The following is an 18,597-nucleotide window of genomic DNA, read 5'->3' as shown; positions in this document are numbered from 1 at the left end:
TTCAATAATTAAAACTGTAATTAAACAGTATATTTTCTCACATAAAATATAGGGCGACCAATATGAAGTGAAGCCTAAAACAAAAATTGAGATAAAGTTTTTTTTTTTTACTTTAAAGAAACAAATGATATGTAAGACCTTATGTAATATGTGTAATCTTTTTTACATTAAAAGTTTAATAACAAAGGTTGATAAGCCTTAATTTGGGCCGTCCTGATTAAAACATAAATTTGTTTTTAATAAGAAATCCATGAAAATATTATCACAAATACAACTTATTAAAAAAATAATTAGCCAAAATGATTTATTATATTATTGGTAAAATTATATATAATAAAAAATTAATTAAAACATTTCATCATGTTATCAAACTCTCGAGTTAACTTGTTTGTTTTTTCGAGTAAACTCTTTCCCTATAAAATGTAAGTCCATTTTTATTGTTTTCTATCTATTTAGCATTCAACACAACTTCATTTAGCGTGTTATTCTCAAATACAATTTTTTTTTACCTTTAATGATATCAAATCCTTGTTCTCAAATAACATCAAATCCTCTATCAAAATGATATACCATTGTTATAACCTCTAGAAGTTATTATCTAGTAATAATGTATTATTATTATTTAAATATTCTAAACTTCATGATTTACTATTTTACTTTATTATATTGTTAAAATGTTTAATTAGTATATTATTTATAGATATTTTATTATTATTTTTATATGAAGTAGATTCTTACTCGTCTACGAGTTGAATCCAGGAATCGAGTTTATAAAACTCTTAATGTTCTATTACCTAATCTCGAATTTGATAAGCTTTCATACCATACTGATTATGTATTTTTTATATTATTTTTAATGATTAATTTAAATTTAAATTTAGAATGAATTCTTTTATTAATTTGTAATTTTTTAATAATGTAAGAAAATTAAATTCTTAATAAAATAGTAGTGATTAATTTTTTAAAACAGGATTTCATTCCTATTTTTAATTTTATTCATTAAAGAAGGCGATTCGTATTCGGTGAGCTGGTCCGTTTCCTAGACGAAATGGTGTAAGAATTGAAAGCATGATGATTGATTGATGGGAGCAGCGAACCATATAATTTAATTTAATTTGTGTCCACATGAGAACGTCGTGACCTGCATTTTCTATCTCGCAACACCGCGATAATGGTATAAAATAGTTTCAGATACGTTGCGTTGATTGATTGGTATGAAGTGATTGACTTTTTTTCTTCTTCTATTCTCACACATACCCATCTACTCCTTCCCTCATGGCCGAACAATCTTCCAACTCCATTTACGATTTCACTGTCAAGGTTCGTTTTTTTGCTCATACCCAACTGTTGTTTCTCTCTAATTACTTGAAAAGATTGTGGCTTGCTCATGCCCAACTGTGTTTGCACTCGAATTGTGTGATGAGTGTGTGAAGATAATCTAAGAAGTATCAGGGTACACTTTGATGACAAAATTATATTTAGTAGGTTCTGATTTTATATTTTTTGTATTTCAACTTTTATGGAGATCAATGAAGCTTGCTGATCTAATTTTCTTTTCGATTGATTACTTTGCTGCTTCAGCTTCTGCTGAGGTATTTAGATTTATTTTCCCTAACATTCATGGAACATGAATTGAGTTCAGGTTGTTCTTGTTGATTATTGGTTTGTCTATGCCCACTCCTGTATATTATCTGTGTCTGTTCAGACGGCTCTGTCCTGCCAAAATGTTTGGGATAAGGCTGGTTGATTTCTTTGCTGCTAATTTTAATGTAATTGCTTGGGGGACGTTTTACTTTTATAATTTATTTTTGTTTCTGGTGTGGACTATAATTGCAGGACATAAGTGGAAATGATGTGAGTCTGAATGATTACAGCGGGAAGGTTCTACTGATTGTGAATGTCGCCTCTCAATGGTAACATAATTTGATTCATACTGATAAATTATTTTTGGGTCATTTCTTATAGCCATGTACCAATTTACATATGTATTTTTTTTATGCATCTCAGTGTGCTCGTGTTTACTTTGACCTTATTTATCTGTTAATCATTCTGCTTTATATTGCTCCACCTTTTTTCATTCAGTGTCCACAAAACCCCTTTCATCTAGTAAGTTTATCAAAGTTGTAAATATGTACATGCGTTATAGACTGTAGGAAAGTGTTGTATAGTTGTTAAGGTAAAGAAGATGCATTCCTGGAGTTGACTTGACACATTAATAGTATATTGTTTGATTGGTTGCTAAAAGAGTTTCTCCATTGCTGTGTTTGATGTTTGACGACGTCATGGCATTAGCAAAAAGCTATATATAAGATTGGACTTTCGTAGGTGAATTTAATGTGAACTAATCCCTACAGACATTGAAAAGTCACAGATTTTAGGGCTTAAGCATCAGCTTCTGGGTTGGGTGATGCTAAACTACATTATGTTTCTTATTAAAAAGAAACTATGGCTTAAGAAGACACAATATATTATCAAAATCTGTGTGATGAGTTTCATGCATGTTGGTTGTCATGATTTTCTACTTTATTCATGTTTATATCAGATTAGAGAATATAAGATCAGTCATAACGCATAAGTAACAGTTGTATTCTGGAGAAAGTTTGAGTAGCATTTATTGGTTAGAAAATGGCAAAAACTTGCCTAAGGTGGATTGGTCTTGAAGATCAACAGAGGTTCCAGTGAGAAAGTTGATCAAAGATTGTCTTATTAAAATAGATAGAGGATGACCAAAGAAAACTTTAGGAAAACCTATTTAAAGAAATCTTGCTTTAAATGGATTTAATGAAAAAAATTGATAGAGATTAGAGCCCACCAGCATTGTGGATCTGTTTATCTGACTCCATCTAGTGGAATAAGGCTTGGTGTTTTTGTTTGAAATAGAATTACCTAATTACTGGACACTATTCTTTCTCACTCTATTCTGCCTAATGCCTATATAATTATACTTATAATATTCTTATTCATTGTTGCAGTGGTTTGACACAGACAAATTACAAAGAATTGAATGTATTGTACGAGAGGTACAAGAATCAAGGTTTGTCACTTTGGTGAAGGACAAAAAAAAGAGAAAAAGAAATATATGTCAACTATATTTATGAGCTTGTGAATTTGTAACACTGAGACTTCTGAGTTGTCTCCAGGATTTGAAATCTTGGCATTTCCGTGCAACCAGTTTGCTGGACAGGAACCAGGAAACAATGAAGAAATTCAGGAAGTAGTTTGCACAAGGTTCAAGGCTGAATTTCCTATCTTTGATAAGGTGATTTCTGATAATCACATTGTCATTCACAAGTGTTTCCCCATTTTTTATTTGGAACTCTCTTTGTGGAAGATTTGTGTGGATACTGTTCCGTGTGGTACTTTATAGGGAAACCAATCTAAATTCTAAAATAATTCACTGTAGGTTGAAGTCAATGGGAAGAATGCAGTGCCACTTTACAAGTTTTTAAAGGAGAAGAAAGGGGGAATATTTGGCGATGGTATCAAGTGGAACTTCACAAAGTTCTTAGTAAACAAAGAAGGGAAGGTTGTGGACAGATATGCACCTACCACCTCACCTCTGAAAATCGAGGTTAGACATGTATATTTTAAGTAGGATTTATATATATAATGATGCCAGGCAAAGGGGGTCAATTATAATTAAATGTTGGATTGCTGTTTGGGATATTGGCATAAATTCTACTTATCCTCTATAGCCTAAGCAGAAACCCAACATTTAACTATAACTGAATTTCTCTTGCGTCATGTAAGATTATATGTCAATAAATTATATTTTTCCTCTTGCAGAAAGACATCGAGAAGCTCTTGCAATCTTGAGTACTAAGATTTTATTCTACATATCTAATGTGCTGAGGTTAGTTTTTCAATCATTTAGTTTTCAGCTCGTCCTTTCTTCTTGATGAGCACTTGTGGTTGTGGGAGCTTATATAAGTTATCTTATGTATTTGAAACTTTTTCCCCCTTAAACGATTGAAATGTTTCCTCGACAACTGTTAGTTTTAAGAAAGCTACATCAGCTTATGTTTTGTCCTTCTGTTCTTTTGTGCAGGACATAGGCAATCTGTCCGGTGTCTTCGAAGGACAAGTAGCAATATGTATCATCAATTAATATAATGCCCTGAAAAGTTCTTAATATATCTCGTGTATTTGGATTTTGGATTGCTCAATAAGTGTAAATTGGTGTTCTAACTCTGTTACCAAAACCATAAAATAATAATATATTTGGATAATCGGATGCATGTTTATGTTATTGTGCATGATCCTCATACTACCTTGATTAATTTATATGGACTTGTTGGCAACGGAAAAAAATATATAAAAATACCTTAATGTATAAATTGTTGATAAGATGGATAAGATTATGATAGAATACCATGTCAATTGGTAGTGCATGTGAAGCATTAAAAGAAAAAATAATAGTTCCTTAAAAAAAGAAGCAAGTTTTGCAACAGTTTGGAATTCAAAATGTGTGGAGCTATTGGAGGTTACAAATCATGCATGACTAGAAAAAATAAGTAGCAATTGTAAGTCATGATCTAATAGGAGGATCCATCATAACCTTATAAATTGTCCATTAATTTCAAGATGTGTATGATTTCTTAGTTCGTAAATAGGGTTTTTACTTCAAATCTTGGAGACACAATCAAGCCAATGCAAGCTTATTTTATTTAATATTTTATCTTTTTGTTTTTTTATCAATTTTTTTATCTCTTTAAATTATTTTCACGCAAATCTTTTCTTTTTTTGTCTTCTTTATTTGTTCACTTACACTAAGTATTTTTTAGAGTAACTTAGAAATTCATATTCAAGAAGAGAGTCTCCTTCCCTCTTGAAACAAATTGTTTGATCATTATTTAAGATCGTCTTAAAATGACATCGACTAAAACGTATTTGAGCTAACTTAGACTATATCATGATTATCTTAGTTTTAGATTTTTTTAATAATTTTTTTTAGAAATATTTATAGGAAGGTAAAATATGTAAAATTTTTGATATAAGTTGATTTTAGTATATAAGAAAAGTTCAATTAATTTTTTCTTCTTATTTTCTTTTTACTACTGTTTGTAGAAAGTTTGTCCAAACAAGGTCTAAGTTGGAAGCTTTTTGAGGGAAATGATTTATTTGGTGAAGGCATTTACACTGATCGCAAAAGGTAAAGAAAAGCCATAAAATTCAAAATTAAGGTAATTTTAATTTCAGTCAGGGACAGGTATTTCACTTTCTGAGTTTATAAGTTGTTAGATCATTGTTCACTGTTTTAGGACTTCCTTTGTTTAGAGTGCTATAAAATAAATATCCCTCTCGAAAATAATCGAGGTTCATATTTTTTCCTCCTCTACATGTAATGATCTTTAAACGATTTAATTGATGGAAGTAGAACAAGCAGTTTACTGATTTTTTAATATTATACAAAACATTCATTCGAAACATATAGTCATGGACTCATGTTGTATGCATTGTTATTGTGTGTGTGTGTTTTTTAACAAGACTGCTATTATGTGTTTTAACACTTATAAATAAAAAATTTTAAATATTTAAAATACCACAAGTTTATAGCGAAAATGTAACACAAAAAAATGAAGTGTAATTTTGATCCCCTAAAAAATTAGCCTAAACCATGGTCGTGTTTAAAATACGACTTACCAATTGCTTCTTAATAAATTTGAATAATACTCACTTTAATATTAAAAATTATCCTTAGATGGTAAAAAAACACCAACTGACCCTATTCCAATTTTGATAGTTTAAAGCATCTATTTACAAAAGATATAATACTTAGCTATATTTATGAAGACATTGGTCTCCAATTAGTTATTATCGGCGGCGATATTTATGAAGACACTCTGATACTTATGTAAAACAAATCTAGAAAATAAACGTATGTTCAAATTAAGTTATTATCCTCGTTATATTGTCTCTTTTATGACATAAATACATAACTTATATTGATGGATTTATGACATGCACGACTTCTAAGTTTATTAGTATATTAGAATAAAAACTTCAAGCTAGTCATGATATCTATTTCACTTTTTAAAATTGTAATGTGCGAAGTTAAGATTTCTAAAATGAAAAAAATGAGATCTTTTAATTTTAGGTTAAATATGATATTTTTGACTGATACATTGAGTGAAATAATATTTTAAATTATTTAATAGTATTAATTCATAAACTTTCACTCAAATATAATCAAAGTCTATATATTTTGATATTGATAAATTTACACCTCAAACTTTAAAAGTGGTCTGATTTAGTCTCTTCTATATTTAAAAAATAATCTTTAGAGAGAGAAAAATAATTAAATTTACATATTTTTTCTTTTAAAATTTATCCCATCTTCTTAGTCATTAATTTTTTTCAGTCTATCTTTTGTCTTCTCCATTTCTAAATTAATTAGCAACAACTTTTTAATAGAATTTATCAACATTTCAAAATAACCTTATAAAATAATTTAAATTATTTATCGTAAATATAAATAAAATTTGTATATCCAAAGATATTGATTTATTATGAATTTTAATTATAATATAATTTATATATTCATAAATATTTATTTATTATAAATTCTAATTTGTTATTTTTTCTAAACGATGCGTTTAAGGATGACAATGGGTTATCACATTGTTCTCTTCCTCTGTCATCTTTGGCCAAGAAACGCAGCATTAGCCACCACTGTGGCCTGTGGGTGAGCACCCAGCAACTTGGAGGAAAAAAATTTACAAATTTGCGACACAAAACTTCCTCATTGTTGAGAACAGAGCAACATTTGAGTTAGAAAAATTTGTTTTTTCCCTCTCTTCTAAGACCTCCCGAAATGGCTTCCTCAATATTCAGAAGCCTCCAAGTTCACCCCTTCATGCTTTATCCAACAACATTCCTCAGACGAAGAAATGGGGTTTTTCATTTGACGACCAAAGCCACACAATCCCAAACAGACACCCAACAGAGGCAACCTCAGACAAAGGTTTCATCAAGCAACAGCACACAGTCCAAAAAGCTCGACAAAATTCCAAAAGACTATGAAGCCATCATTGGCATTGAAACACATGTTCAGCTCTCGACTCTGACCAAAGCCTTTTGTGGTTGCCCTTACAGTTATGGGTCTTCACCCAACAGCAGCATTTGCCCCATTTGCATGGGCTTGCCTGGTGCTTTGCCTGTTCTGAACTCAAAGATAATTGATTTTGCTGTCAAGTTGGGCCTTGCTCTTAATTGCAACTTGGCTTTCAAATCCAAGTTTGACAGGAAGCAGTATTTCTATCCCGATCTTCCAAAAGGGTATCAGATTTCTCAGTTTGATGTGCCAATTGCCACTGCTGGCTTTCTTGATGTGGATATTCCTGTTGAGTTTGGTGGGGGGCACAAGAGGTTTGGCATTACAAGGGTTCACATGGAAGAGGATGCAGGGAAGCTCCTACATGCAGAGAATGGAAATTACTCACAGGTGTTTTTTTTTTCTTAAACTCATATTTCAGCTTGCAAGTTGCAATCTTATTGTCTAGATTTTGTTTGGATAAAACTTCTCAATAAGTTTTTATAGAACGGGAAAAAATAAGAAGGTAAAATGAATTAAGCTCATTATATAGGAGTAAACTTAATTTACTTTCTTATTTATTCTCATACAAGTGCCTGTTGAAAAGTTTATTCAAACAGGACCTTGAGGCTTTTTTATTTGTTTTATATCCAAATTTCAGGTACTCTTTAACATTATGGACCATTGACGGACTGCATTTATTCATTAGTACATTTTTGTTATTTGAGCAAATCTTTGTACTGAATCAGTTTTCACATATTTCTCTGATGAACAAATCATATTTTTGGAATACATTAAATAGTTTGTTCCATCCACTCATTGACATGAATAATTACCAAGGGTTCAACAACATTTATCTATGATATAAGCATGTTAAAGTTGGTGGTATTCATGACAGGTCGATCTAAATAGGGCAGGGGTGCCTTTGCTTGAGATAGTTTCTGAGCCTGATATGAGAAATGGTATTGAAGCAGCAGAATATGCAGCAGAATTACAGAGGTTGGTGCGGTATTTGGGAGTGAGCAATGGCAATATGCAAGAAGGTTCTCTTCGTTGTGATGTAAATGTATCAATACGACCTATTGGGCAATCAAAGTTTGGGACAAAGGTATCCAGCTATTTCTTCTATATGAGTAATTAAAGACTTTTAAAACACCTTTTTTTTTTCTGGAAAAAAACACCTATTATTTGGACTTTTGGAATTGGCACTTTGTCAAATTATTAGGAAGCTTTTTAAAATTACCCTCTCCACTATTTTAAAAAATTACACTTCCCTCCTCTAAGAGATGGAATGTCACTTAAATCCATTTTAGTGTAAATGACAGTGGTGAGCAACTATGAATTCCCATGGGTATATTTCCTCTCAGGGAGGGGAGTGTAATTTACCCTTATATTTTTAAAAGCCATCTCTGTCTGAGTGTTTTGATGTCTTGTGAAATAGAAGTTTTTGTAAGCAATAACATGAAGTATGAAATTTTAGATTTTACTTACCTTGCATGACATTTTCTCAATAGATGTATACTTTTACTCTACTTTCTTCCACTTGGGTGGGTAAGGGAAGGTATAGTCTGGAACTATTAATGTGGTTTTTTTACTCTTCAAGAAAACAGTTACTTGCTCAGAATTTTCCTCAAAGAAATGAAGAGAAATTGCTACAAGCAGATCTTGTGAATGAGAAAATTGCCGTCTTATCATATTATTGTAATATTCTATTAAAAAAATGGCTTGGCCCTTGCCTTTGCAGAAATGAAGTGCCACAAAGTGATACTACTCTTACTTTTTGTTGCAATGCAGTATGAACAAATACTGCAGGTGATATTACAGATTTAGCAGCAGCTAATATGGTCAGTTGTTTATGGCAGGTTGAAATAAAAAATTTGAACTCATTTTCATCAGTGAGCAGAGCTATTGATTTTGAAATTTCTAGGCAGGTGCAACTCCATAGTCATGGCCAGGAAGATCAGATAGTACAAGAAACTCGTTTATGGGAAGAAGGCTCTCAGGCTAGTGCTATATTATGGTCTTGTACTTTTCTTTCTAGTCTAGTGTAGCAAGCGCTAGATTGTTTTTCATTTTTCTTTCTTCAGACTCGTATTCTTAAATAACTTCTGTTATTCTGTTTAGAGAACAATTACAATGAGGAAAAAGGAAGGGCTTGCTGATTATCGATATTTTCCAGAACCAGACCTTCCAGCAGTAATCCTTTCTCAAGAATATGTTGATGGTATAAAAAATTCTTTACCAGAGCTTCCAGAAATTAAGCGGAGAAGATATGAGCAGATGGGCTTAAGCATGCAAGATGTTCTTTTCCTGGCTAATGATAAAAATGTGAGTTCTCTGTTGTTTTGTACTGTCTGAAAATAGGTGAACTTAATAAAACAATGTACTAAAGATTAAGATAGAAATATTTTGAAAGAAATGGATAAGTAAATACTATCTACTAGATATCCTACATTCCACTACTGTATTATTGTTAGGAAATGTACTTAAGATTTGACCGCACCCAATAAATACCATATGGGTCATGCAAAAATCCAAGTCTGATAATGTCATGTAAATATAAATAGGAAAACTGGAAAAGAATGCTAGTCAATAGTCAGCTACTGTTAGGATTTTATAGCCATTGGGTAGCTGCCTATAAATAAAGCACGATTCTTGTGTTTTAGACAAACTGGAATAATAATAATAATTATTATTAAAGTTCATTAGTCAGTTCTTGATCTCATTGTTACTCTTGTTTCTTTGTCCTCCCTGTTTTGTTCTTCTTCCCTCTTCCTCTTTCTTTATCATTCCGACCAAAATCTTATATCAGATAAACTTTTAGATATTGTACTTCTTTTGCCAAAAGCTTAATAGTAAATGGCATTCCATTTTGTTCGTAATCTCTACCATTTTCACCAAGTCTAAACATCGTAAGGATTGATAGAGGGAAAGCTCTTTTCTTGATTCTGAAGTCATAAAATACAACCCAGGGAATGACCTATAGATTCAGGTTATAGATCAAACCTAATGCCAGAAATTTGTCACAGTTCACATACAAACTCATAAAATCTGATTATGAAATAGATTCAGGTTATGATTAATATACCTTATGCCAGCAATTTGTCAGTCTAAAATACAAACTCATAAAAGCTGACTATGAACTAACTACATGTCTGCAAATTACAGGGTGCAACCAGGTAAAAATGAGTGTTGTGATTGAACCTAATGGCATTGTGTGATCCATGTAGTTGACCTCACCTAGATGGATAAGGTTATTGTTAATTTTGTTGATATATATACAATGGTCTGCTTTGAAGTTTGAAAATAAGACACAACAAACCAACTATTGAAAATGAAGTGACTACATTGCTGAGAAATTTGAGTTACACAATACAATAGAGAAGTGCTGAGCTATCTTTTTATTTCTCAGCCACTGCTTGTATATTTATATATAAAACAGAAAGAGAGAGAGGAGATAAGCTGCCTTTGGATAAGGATTAGATACTCAGCTTCCCTCACACTCAACATGACAACACATAAAACTTAATACACACTCAACCTCACACACACACTCAAAACAGCCTTTTACCTACACAGTTGTCTACACAATACAGCTCTCTACAATATATATATTTAACACCAACTAATGTAATTCCAGCAAAATAAATATACCGCACACTTAATGAAAGAGAACTCAGAATGTGTTTGGATAAACAACTTAATTAAGCACTTGTTCAATAAACTTTTATCAGAGAGCTTATATCATAAATTTGGGCATTAAATTTATTAATTTATTGAAATAATTCGAAAAGAGCTTATAACAGTAATAAATTATTTTCATAATCCCAAATATGCTACATTGATGCTCTTCAAATCACTCCTCTCAATCAAGAACAGTACATATTAGAAAGCTAAATAGTAGATGTCAATATAAAGTGTATTAGCACAAATGATCTAACATGAATTTTATTTTCTGGATCGATGTATTAGATTGCAGAATTTTTTGATGCAACTCTTGCAAAAGGTGCTGACTCAAAGCTGGTTGCCAACTGGATAATGAGTGATATTGCTGCCTTCATGAAAAATGAAAAGTTGACCATAAATGAGATAAAGCTTACACCTGAAGAGTTGTCTGAGTTGATAGCTTCCATTAAAGGTGGAACCATTAGTGGCAAGATTGGGAAGGAGGTATGGTTTTCTTTGGCACTAACGAGTGGTGCATAGTTAGGGTCTAAGCTTCCCTGATTCTCAGACATGATTTTGAAACATTAAGCTGCAGCCAGCAGTTATGCTGTCATTTCTTATCATATTTGTTGTGTTGGTGTATTTTAACTATGCACCAAGTCTAGTGTGGGCATTCATTTATAAATATGTTGGTCTCTGAAGTTTAATTCTCGGGCATCTTCAAATTCAATCATCATTAAACTAATATCTTGTTCCTGATAAAAACATGTACTATTGTCTAGGTATAGTGTACCATGTAGATATTGTAATTAGTAAAATTGGACATTAATATTTATTACACTCATTTTGTAACCATCTAGTTTGTGATATAGTTGGAAGACATGGTTTTCAGCATAAGTTTCTCTTTGTTCTCTCCATAGTTTCATTCCTTTTCTGCTTCATCCTGCATGCCTAGTTTGAATTTGGATCCAACTGCCTTATTTGAAGAGGCTTTGATTGACTTGGCACAGTATACAGCAGTTGGGTCCTTGTGTAGTTCCGTGTCAATGAATTGGAAAAGAAGAAAAAAAATCAGGCAGTTGCAGCTGAATTATATTATTTTGGGCATATTTTGCATTCTGTATTTTTACAATGTGTTCATGTGTTTGCAGATACTATTTGAGCTATTAGCCAAGGGTGGAACTGTGAAGGAACTCATACAAAAAAAGGACTTGGTTCAGGTAAGTTGTAGGATCAACCGTTGCCTAAATTTTTACCATGTTGTGTGTTTGAGTCAGAATTCAGCAAGGGACAACTTAATTCTTTGATATTGAAGCATAAAGTTGCTATTATGGGTTTAAATGCAAATTTAACGACGCTACTGGATTATTTGGATTTTGTGATGTTTGAGATGTTATTTATTGAGTTGGTTTGAACATTTAAAGTGAAAACTCTTGTTTGAGGTTGCACACTTGCACCTCTGGCATTAATAAAATTGTTGGAATGTGCCCGTGCCTTGGGAAATGCAGATAGCAGATCCTGTTGAGATTGAAAAAATGGTGGACAAAGTTATTGTGGAGAATCCAAAACAGGTAGAGCAATATCGAGGAGGCAAAACTAAACTACAAGGTTTTTTCGCTGGCCAGGTATGAACATGTAGAAATTTGTTCCCTCTACATATCTTGGTATTATACATGTTTGTCCAAATGCAGGTAATGAAATTATCTAAAGGCAAGGCAAATCCAGGTCTCCTTAACAAGATCCTCTTGGAGAAATTGAATTCAAAGAGCTGATGATAATATACTGCCAATTGGATAAGTGCTGATCCTTGATAGACAAATTGGAAATGAAAAGTAAGAGTTAAAGGCTCATTTCTAGCCAAAGTGATTTTTGAAATAAAACATATACGTACATTGTGCTAAAGGATTTCTGCTTCAACGGTTGAGATTAGAGACTGCAGTGCTCTGTCCTATTTTCTTCTGTAGGGGATACAAGCATTAAAAGGATAAGCTTTCCAAACCTTGTGATTTATATTTACATTCCCAATAAAGTTATGGCTTAAAAGTTTCTTTCTATTTGGATTATGTAACGACCTCACAAGAGCACAAATGTATTTGGCTGCATGCCTGTTATTCTGTACGATCCATAGATTGGTTTGTGACTTTGTGTATTACAAATATACGTTGATTTGTTATGGTTAATAAAGCCCTTTCTATTTTTAAGCTTGAAACTTAGACTATATTTTAAGGACATTTTACGCACTGCATGTGCATTGTACAAATTTAAAAAAAATATTTTTTTTATATTTTATATAATTAAATATTTTTAATTGATGGGTTGTTTTTAGGTACCGGTTAAAAGCCTGTTACACTTTTAAATGTTTAATGATACGATATGATCAGTTTATTAACTATTAACTTTCATATAGCTAATATTAAACATACATAAATGATTTTTCTTTTACTTCAACAAATAATATTTTGATTTTTTCACTCTAAACAATTCAGTCTTGCTAAAGTTTTCAGCAAATAAAGAAAAAAAAAGTTAATTAAAATCAATTCATGTACCTTAACTTCTTTAGAAAATGCATTAGATATAATTCTCATTTCTATAATCGAAGAGACCATGATTTTTTAAGACTAAAAACTATTTATAAGAACATCACATAAAACTGATAAAACTCTCTAAGATGTGTTTGAGTAAACAGATTAACTGAATACATTATCTCATAAAAATGTTTACTCATCATACATTTATCTGTAAAATTAATTTTGATAAAGTTTCTTGTGGTAGAGGGATGAGAACGTAGTTTGGTCTTTGGGCATTTTAAATGTTTCATTTGAAGTATTATAGAGCAAGATGCCTTGTCTTATGTTGATCATTAGTGGTTAGCTATATCCCTTTTGCATTTTGAGATCCCTCTGTAAGTGTCGCTTGACTGTACTGCCCTTTTGCGTTTCAGAAAGGGAAAACAATTAATAGCAAATCACATTTCATTTTTCCATGCGAACTGCGAAAACATTGGATACAAGAAACGGTCTTAGAAAAAAATCAATTACTAATCAACATAAAATGTTCCAGAATATTCACTGTAGCCATTCGGAATCAATTAGGCTTGACATATGTATTGTCCTCTCTGAACTTTGCAATTCGACTTCGTATCATTTGCTCAACATGAGGTTGGACAAACATATGTGTATTATCCAATATATGTATAATGAACTTGTCAGATGCAGGCAATGAAGCATTCATGTTGATGATATATTGTGCCATAGGTATGTCACTGCACAATCCAATATAGCTCATCATTTATTCAGATAGCACTAAGAAAGTAAAGATTAATTATAAACCATGTCTACTCAAACCGCTCAAAATTTGATGCCATTAGTGACTGGTTGTAGGTGGAAAAAACAAAAATAGACGACTGTGATTCTTGTTAAAATTTCTAGTTTCTAGCCTAGAAAGAAAGGAAAAACACTCCTTATAGTTAATGTAGAGGTTCCAACAGTTGCAGATAAAATTGCTAGCTGTAAAACTTGGTAAACAAAATAATTTGAATATTTGGCATATTGCAGTCTTCAATTATACAACTTTCAAAACAGTATAGTATATGGGAAAATTTTCAAATGGGAATGCAGAAAGAAAATTGTGTTACCAGGAAATAAAGACTCCTTTAGTGGCATTGACCATGTTGTATAACCTTCCTGTAAAGAAAGCAAGACAAGTTACAAGACACCATACCATTCATTATCACAATAGATACTCAATAGTAAACGCCAAACATAGATTAGCAGAACTCAAATCCTGCCCTTGTGATTCTCTCAGAAGGTTTATTTTTATTTCCTTTATACATCACTATTAGTATCAATTACTGTGGTATAAATTTCTTTAATCCACCTCTCAATTCAAGTCAAATCAAAGAAATTATATGAACTGCCTAACTTAACATCAACAATGATGGGCATGTCATGTGATCTTAAATGAAATGAATGGAAAAGGGTTGATGCAAAAGCTTAACATCATCACACGAACTTCATTAATTGAGCAATTTCTCACAGTGCAAATGGTTCTGACAAACCTAGAACAGTGGTAACCCTGTTCTCTTGAATAGCAGAGCCACGACTATTAAAGTAGGCATGGCAATGGGACAGGATACAGATTTTTCCATCCCAATCCCTGGCGGGGCTAAAAATCGATGCCCCATCCCTGCCCCCTGATTATATTTATCAATTATCATCACTTTATTTATTTGTAGATAATGTTGATTAAGCAAATGATCTCCTCTATTATTGTCTATAATCTGTTTATGCTTTCATGCCTAATGTGTGGAATTTTCATGTTGGATTAAAAAATATCAATGAATAAGTCAATAATCTATTCATCTAGTGAAACAGTCAAAGGAGATATGTCATGTTTTTGTCTGCATTGCACTAAGATTTAGACTAGGGTGGTATAAATTTCAACACATATGTAATCATAATCATTCCGTTATGTCTGCCCCAATTTCAATCTTACTCTCCCTCTCACCCGTTTTCCAATTTATATTTGAATCGCTGTCAACTTATTCATTTATAGACGAACTAGATCGAGAACAAAATAATATAATAAAATCGCATGATATAAAACTAAATGAAAAGTTTTTCACAGGGATTCAGCGAAGCAAGGAAACCCTAAAAAAGGGCTGCAAAAAGAGTACCTGTAAATTGCTTTTCTTCGTGCCTGTCCCCGGCGAGACAGAGAGAGATGAAATGAGGGCGATGAGCAGTGTCGTCGGATGGGATTAGAAATTTTTGGGGGGAGAGCTTTATGCGTTGTTTCGAATGAGCTGCTAAGTGAAATGAAAGAAGAGAATAAGTGAAAGGAAAATGTTTCTTGGAATAATTTGTCTACCTAAGAAGAGAGGAAATAAGTCAATGATTTGATTGATGATTTAAGAAATGTTTAAATTTTGTTAGAATTAAAGCTTTATGTAAAATATGTAATTAAGGGAATGAATTGGATTATGATCGTGAAGGATTTTTAAAATAATTATATAAAAAATAAAAAATAATTAAGATATTTAATAAAAAAATTTAAATGATATAAATAAATATGTAGTATTCTTATTTTTTTTTCTTGAAATTTTTTTTTTCAGGAGAGTAAGTTAAAATTTATTCTTAAAAATCATAGTTTCATGTTAGTATTTTTTTTAATTAATTGCATATCAAATGAGAATCATCGGATGTGTATTGGATTAAGATTTTTAAAAATTATTTTGGTATAAAAAACTTATTGACTTTAAAATTTTATAAGAATGTAATGATTTTTTTTTAAAAAAATAAAAGGCTTTTATAATTAAGATTTTGTAGTTTGAATTTTAGTGGATTTCTAAAATGTAAATTTATAATATTTGAAAAAAAATTATGAATTTTTAAAATTTTAAAAAAATTATAAGTTTTTTAAAAACATTTAAAATTATTAATAAACGTCATGATTTTTTTCACCTAATATTTTTAAATAAAAGTCTTCATCTAGATAAAATCCTAAAGATTTGAAACATGAAAGAGAGAAAAAAATGAAGTAGCAATTAGAAAGGAACACAAAAAACAAGGAAAAAAAATAAAAGTAAGAATCCTTGTGCTGTCCCTCCTTGTGTTGTCCTTTAAAACTATTAGTTTTGATGATTTTTAAAATTAAATGTTATCATTAAATATTAATATAACTGTCATGTAGTCTTATTTTTCATGGAACAGGACAACATAAGAAAAGACAGCAGAGAAGTCAAATTCTTGTTTATATTTATATTTATGTTTATGTAAGTGTAAAGTCTAGACTTTGCTTGTTCTTCTAATTTATTATAGATGTTGGCTAAGTATTTTTAGGTTAAATAATATTTTTGATATTTTAATTTTTAAAGTGACATCATATAATTCATGAAATCTATCTCCTTTAATAGGATAAGATTTTGTTGTTGTTGGTTCAATATTTTTGAGCTGATGTGTATTCTTATTTGTTGTTCTTAAGATATGCTCAAGTGATAACTTTTTTATCCTTGTAGCCTTGTTAGTTGTTTCTTCTTGTTCATTAGTGGTCCTTCTTTGGCTATATATTGAACATCACTTGCTGAAGGATAACTTTACTCTCTTCGTAGTATTGTTTGATGACTATTTTTCCTGAATATTGTACAGACAAATCTCCAATTGTTGGCTGGATGTTACTTGAGGAATAATCAAGCTTATTAGAGTATCATATCTTAGAGGATAAGTTTCTTTCAATACTTGTGTACTAATCAGTTTGGAATCACATTCCCAATCCTGTTTAGTTTTAATCACCATACCTCATCTTTTTCCTGAATTTCTTTTGAATAGACAATTTATTTTCTTTTCTTTGTTTGCTATTATCTCATTATGATTCTCGTTCTCGTTCTTTTTGTCTTTAATGCTTGAAGGAGCGCAAATGGCTCAGTCTCGGTACTTGTTTCCAATATCATGCTTTCAGATGGGTCTTCTTAGTGAAGCTGAAGCAGCACTGTGTCCCGCTAATGAGCCTAGCCTAGAGGTACAAAGTGTAATTTAAAATATATTTTGAATTAAGAATTATTTTCCAAACTTTTTTAATGGTCTCTTGGTGACCTTAACATGTTTGTCTCATAAATCATTGGCTATGTTTTTATCTTTCTTATTTTTGTGTATTCTTTCTCAAATTTACTATTGTTAAATGCATTATTCTTGTATGACTTAGTTCTAGCATGCTGCTCTGCTTTAAGTTGTTTTTATTAGTATAATTTTGTCAATACATTTGCTAGGAGAAGTAGAATTACTACTTAAGTTTTGTTGCTTTCTTCTCTATGTAGGTTCCAAATGGTGCAGCTGGTCATTATCTAACAGGTTGCTAATCAGTCTTACTTACCATCAACATCAAGAGAAAAAGTGACATGAATTTTAGGATAAATACTTATTTTATCTTGGAAGTAAAGTGTGAGACCATATCAAATTAATTTTAAAAGACAAAAAAAATTAAATTTAATTTTTGAATATATAAAAAGTGTCTCGAAAATTGAATAATTTAATGATAAATTAATCTTTAAACTTTATAACTTAATATTAAATTGGTTATAAAAATATAACTTAGTATCAACATCTAATACAACAACAAAAATCATTAAGAACCAAAAATTAAATTCTAATTTTTATCATGAATTTTAAACATATTTAAGTTTTTTTAAATTTTTTTAGAGGAATTTAAGTACTTTTTGAATTATTAATGATTAAAAATAACTTTATATTTCAATTTAAAGTGTTTGGCATAAATCTTTTTTTTTTTTGGTACAGGAGGAATAAAACGAAGAAGAGACAAAAAGTCTAATTCAAAACTAAAACAATCTAATCCCCGGTAAAAGCAACACCCAAGGCATCTACTAAATAAATCTATATATTCAAATGTATTTATATTTACTATAAGTTTTAATTATATAATTTGTATATAAAAATATTTATTTATTATAGATTTTAATTATATAAAAAAAACACTTATCATGTATATTCATAGCAACTTATTTACAATTCTATTTTAGAATAAGGTCTCTCCAAACGAAATATAGATTTATCTTTAAATAAACTTGTAGGCTTTTGACTCTTTATGTCTTTATGTAGGTCAACATAGTATTTGAAAAAGATAAATAAATATATAATTTTAATATATTATAAAAAATTTAATATAATAATAATGTTAACAAAAAATATTATTAATATTTACTTAAAAAGTCAACCCAATAGACCTAAATATTAATCAAATAGGATTTTATAAAACTATAGGTCTAGTTAATTTCTTAAAAAAAGTTTGATCTGACTTAAACTTGATGTAGGCTAAGCTATAGGTCTTTGTGGGACAACTTGATCAATTTTCATTCATATAAAATGAAAAAAAAAATATTAGAGTAA

At 30.7% G+C, this 18,597-nt stretch overlaps 3 protein-coding genes across 4 annotated transcripts; 2 read left to right on the top strand and 1 right to left on the bottom strand.

Annotated features, from left to right (window-relative positions):
- The first annotated feature begins 1,082 nt into the window (after positions 1-1,082).
- On the top strand, positions 1,083-4,249 carry LOC114421229 (probable glutathione peroxidase 2). Of its 2 annotated transcripts, none has more exons than XM_028387071.1 (7): positions 1,083-1,320; positions 1,837-1,913; positions 2,973-3,034; positions 3,141-3,259; positions 3,404-3,571; positions 3,787-3,853; positions 4,049-4,249. In XM_028387071.1, the coding sequence occupies exons 1-6, from the start codon at positions 1,276-1,278 to the stop codon at positions 3,814-3,816; spliced, it is 501 nt and encodes a 166-aa protein (XP_028242872.1). In that variant the 5' UTR covers positions 1,083-1,275; the 3' UTR covers positions 3,817-3,853; positions 4,049-4,249. The 2 variants fall into 2 exon arrangements, with proteins under 2 accessions (XP_028242872.1, XP_028242873.1); XM_028387072.1 differs by having other exon boundaries at positions 1,151-1,174.
- Positions 4,250-6,626: 2,377 nt separating this feature from the next.
- Positions 6,627-12,908, top strand: LOC114421226 (glutamyl-tRNA(Gln) amidotransferase subunit B, chloroplastic/mitochondrial-like). Its single transcript, XM_028387068.1, has 8 exons — positions 6,627-7,444; positions 7,932-8,141; positions 8,896-9,036; positions 9,158-9,361; positions 11,006-11,203; positions 11,851-11,919; positions 12,208-12,324; positions 12,391-12,908. Exons 1-8 carry the CDS (start codon positions 6,815-6,817, stop codon positions 12,469-12,471), a joined length of 1,650 nt encoding a protein of 549 aa, XP_028242869.1. The 5' UTR covers positions 6,627-6,814; the 3' UTR covers positions 12,472-12,908.
- A 726-nt stretch (positions 12,909-13,634) lies between these two features.
- Positions 13,635-15,565, bottom strand: LOC114423101 (general transcription and DNA repair factor IIH subunit TFB5-like). Its single transcript, XM_028389721.1, has 3 exons — positions 15,375-15,565; positions 14,334-14,382; positions 13,635-13,961 (listed from the first exon to the last, which is right to left on the bottom strand). The coding sequence occupies exons 2-3, from the start codon at positions 14,366-14,368 to the stop codon at positions 13,784-13,786; spliced, it is 213 nt and encodes a 70-aa protein (XP_028245522.1). The 5' UTR covers positions 14,369-14,382; positions 15,375-15,565; the 3' UTR covers positions 13,635-13,783.
- Between the last annotated feature and the right edge of the window lie 3,032 nt (positions 15,566-18,597).

The sequence above is a fragment of the Glycine soja genome, chromosome 8 (genome assembly GCF_004193775.1).
Source record: "Glycine soja cultivar W05 chromosome 8, ASM419377v2, whole genome shotgun sequence".
In the NCBI taxonomy this organism is placed as follows: domain Eukaryota; kingdom Viridiplantae; phylum Streptophyta; class Magnoliopsida; order Fabales; family Fabaceae; genus Glycine; species Glycine soja.
The sequence above is the reverse complement of the archived record's forward strand: the minus strand, read 5'-3'. Positions and strand labels throughout refer to the sequence as shown.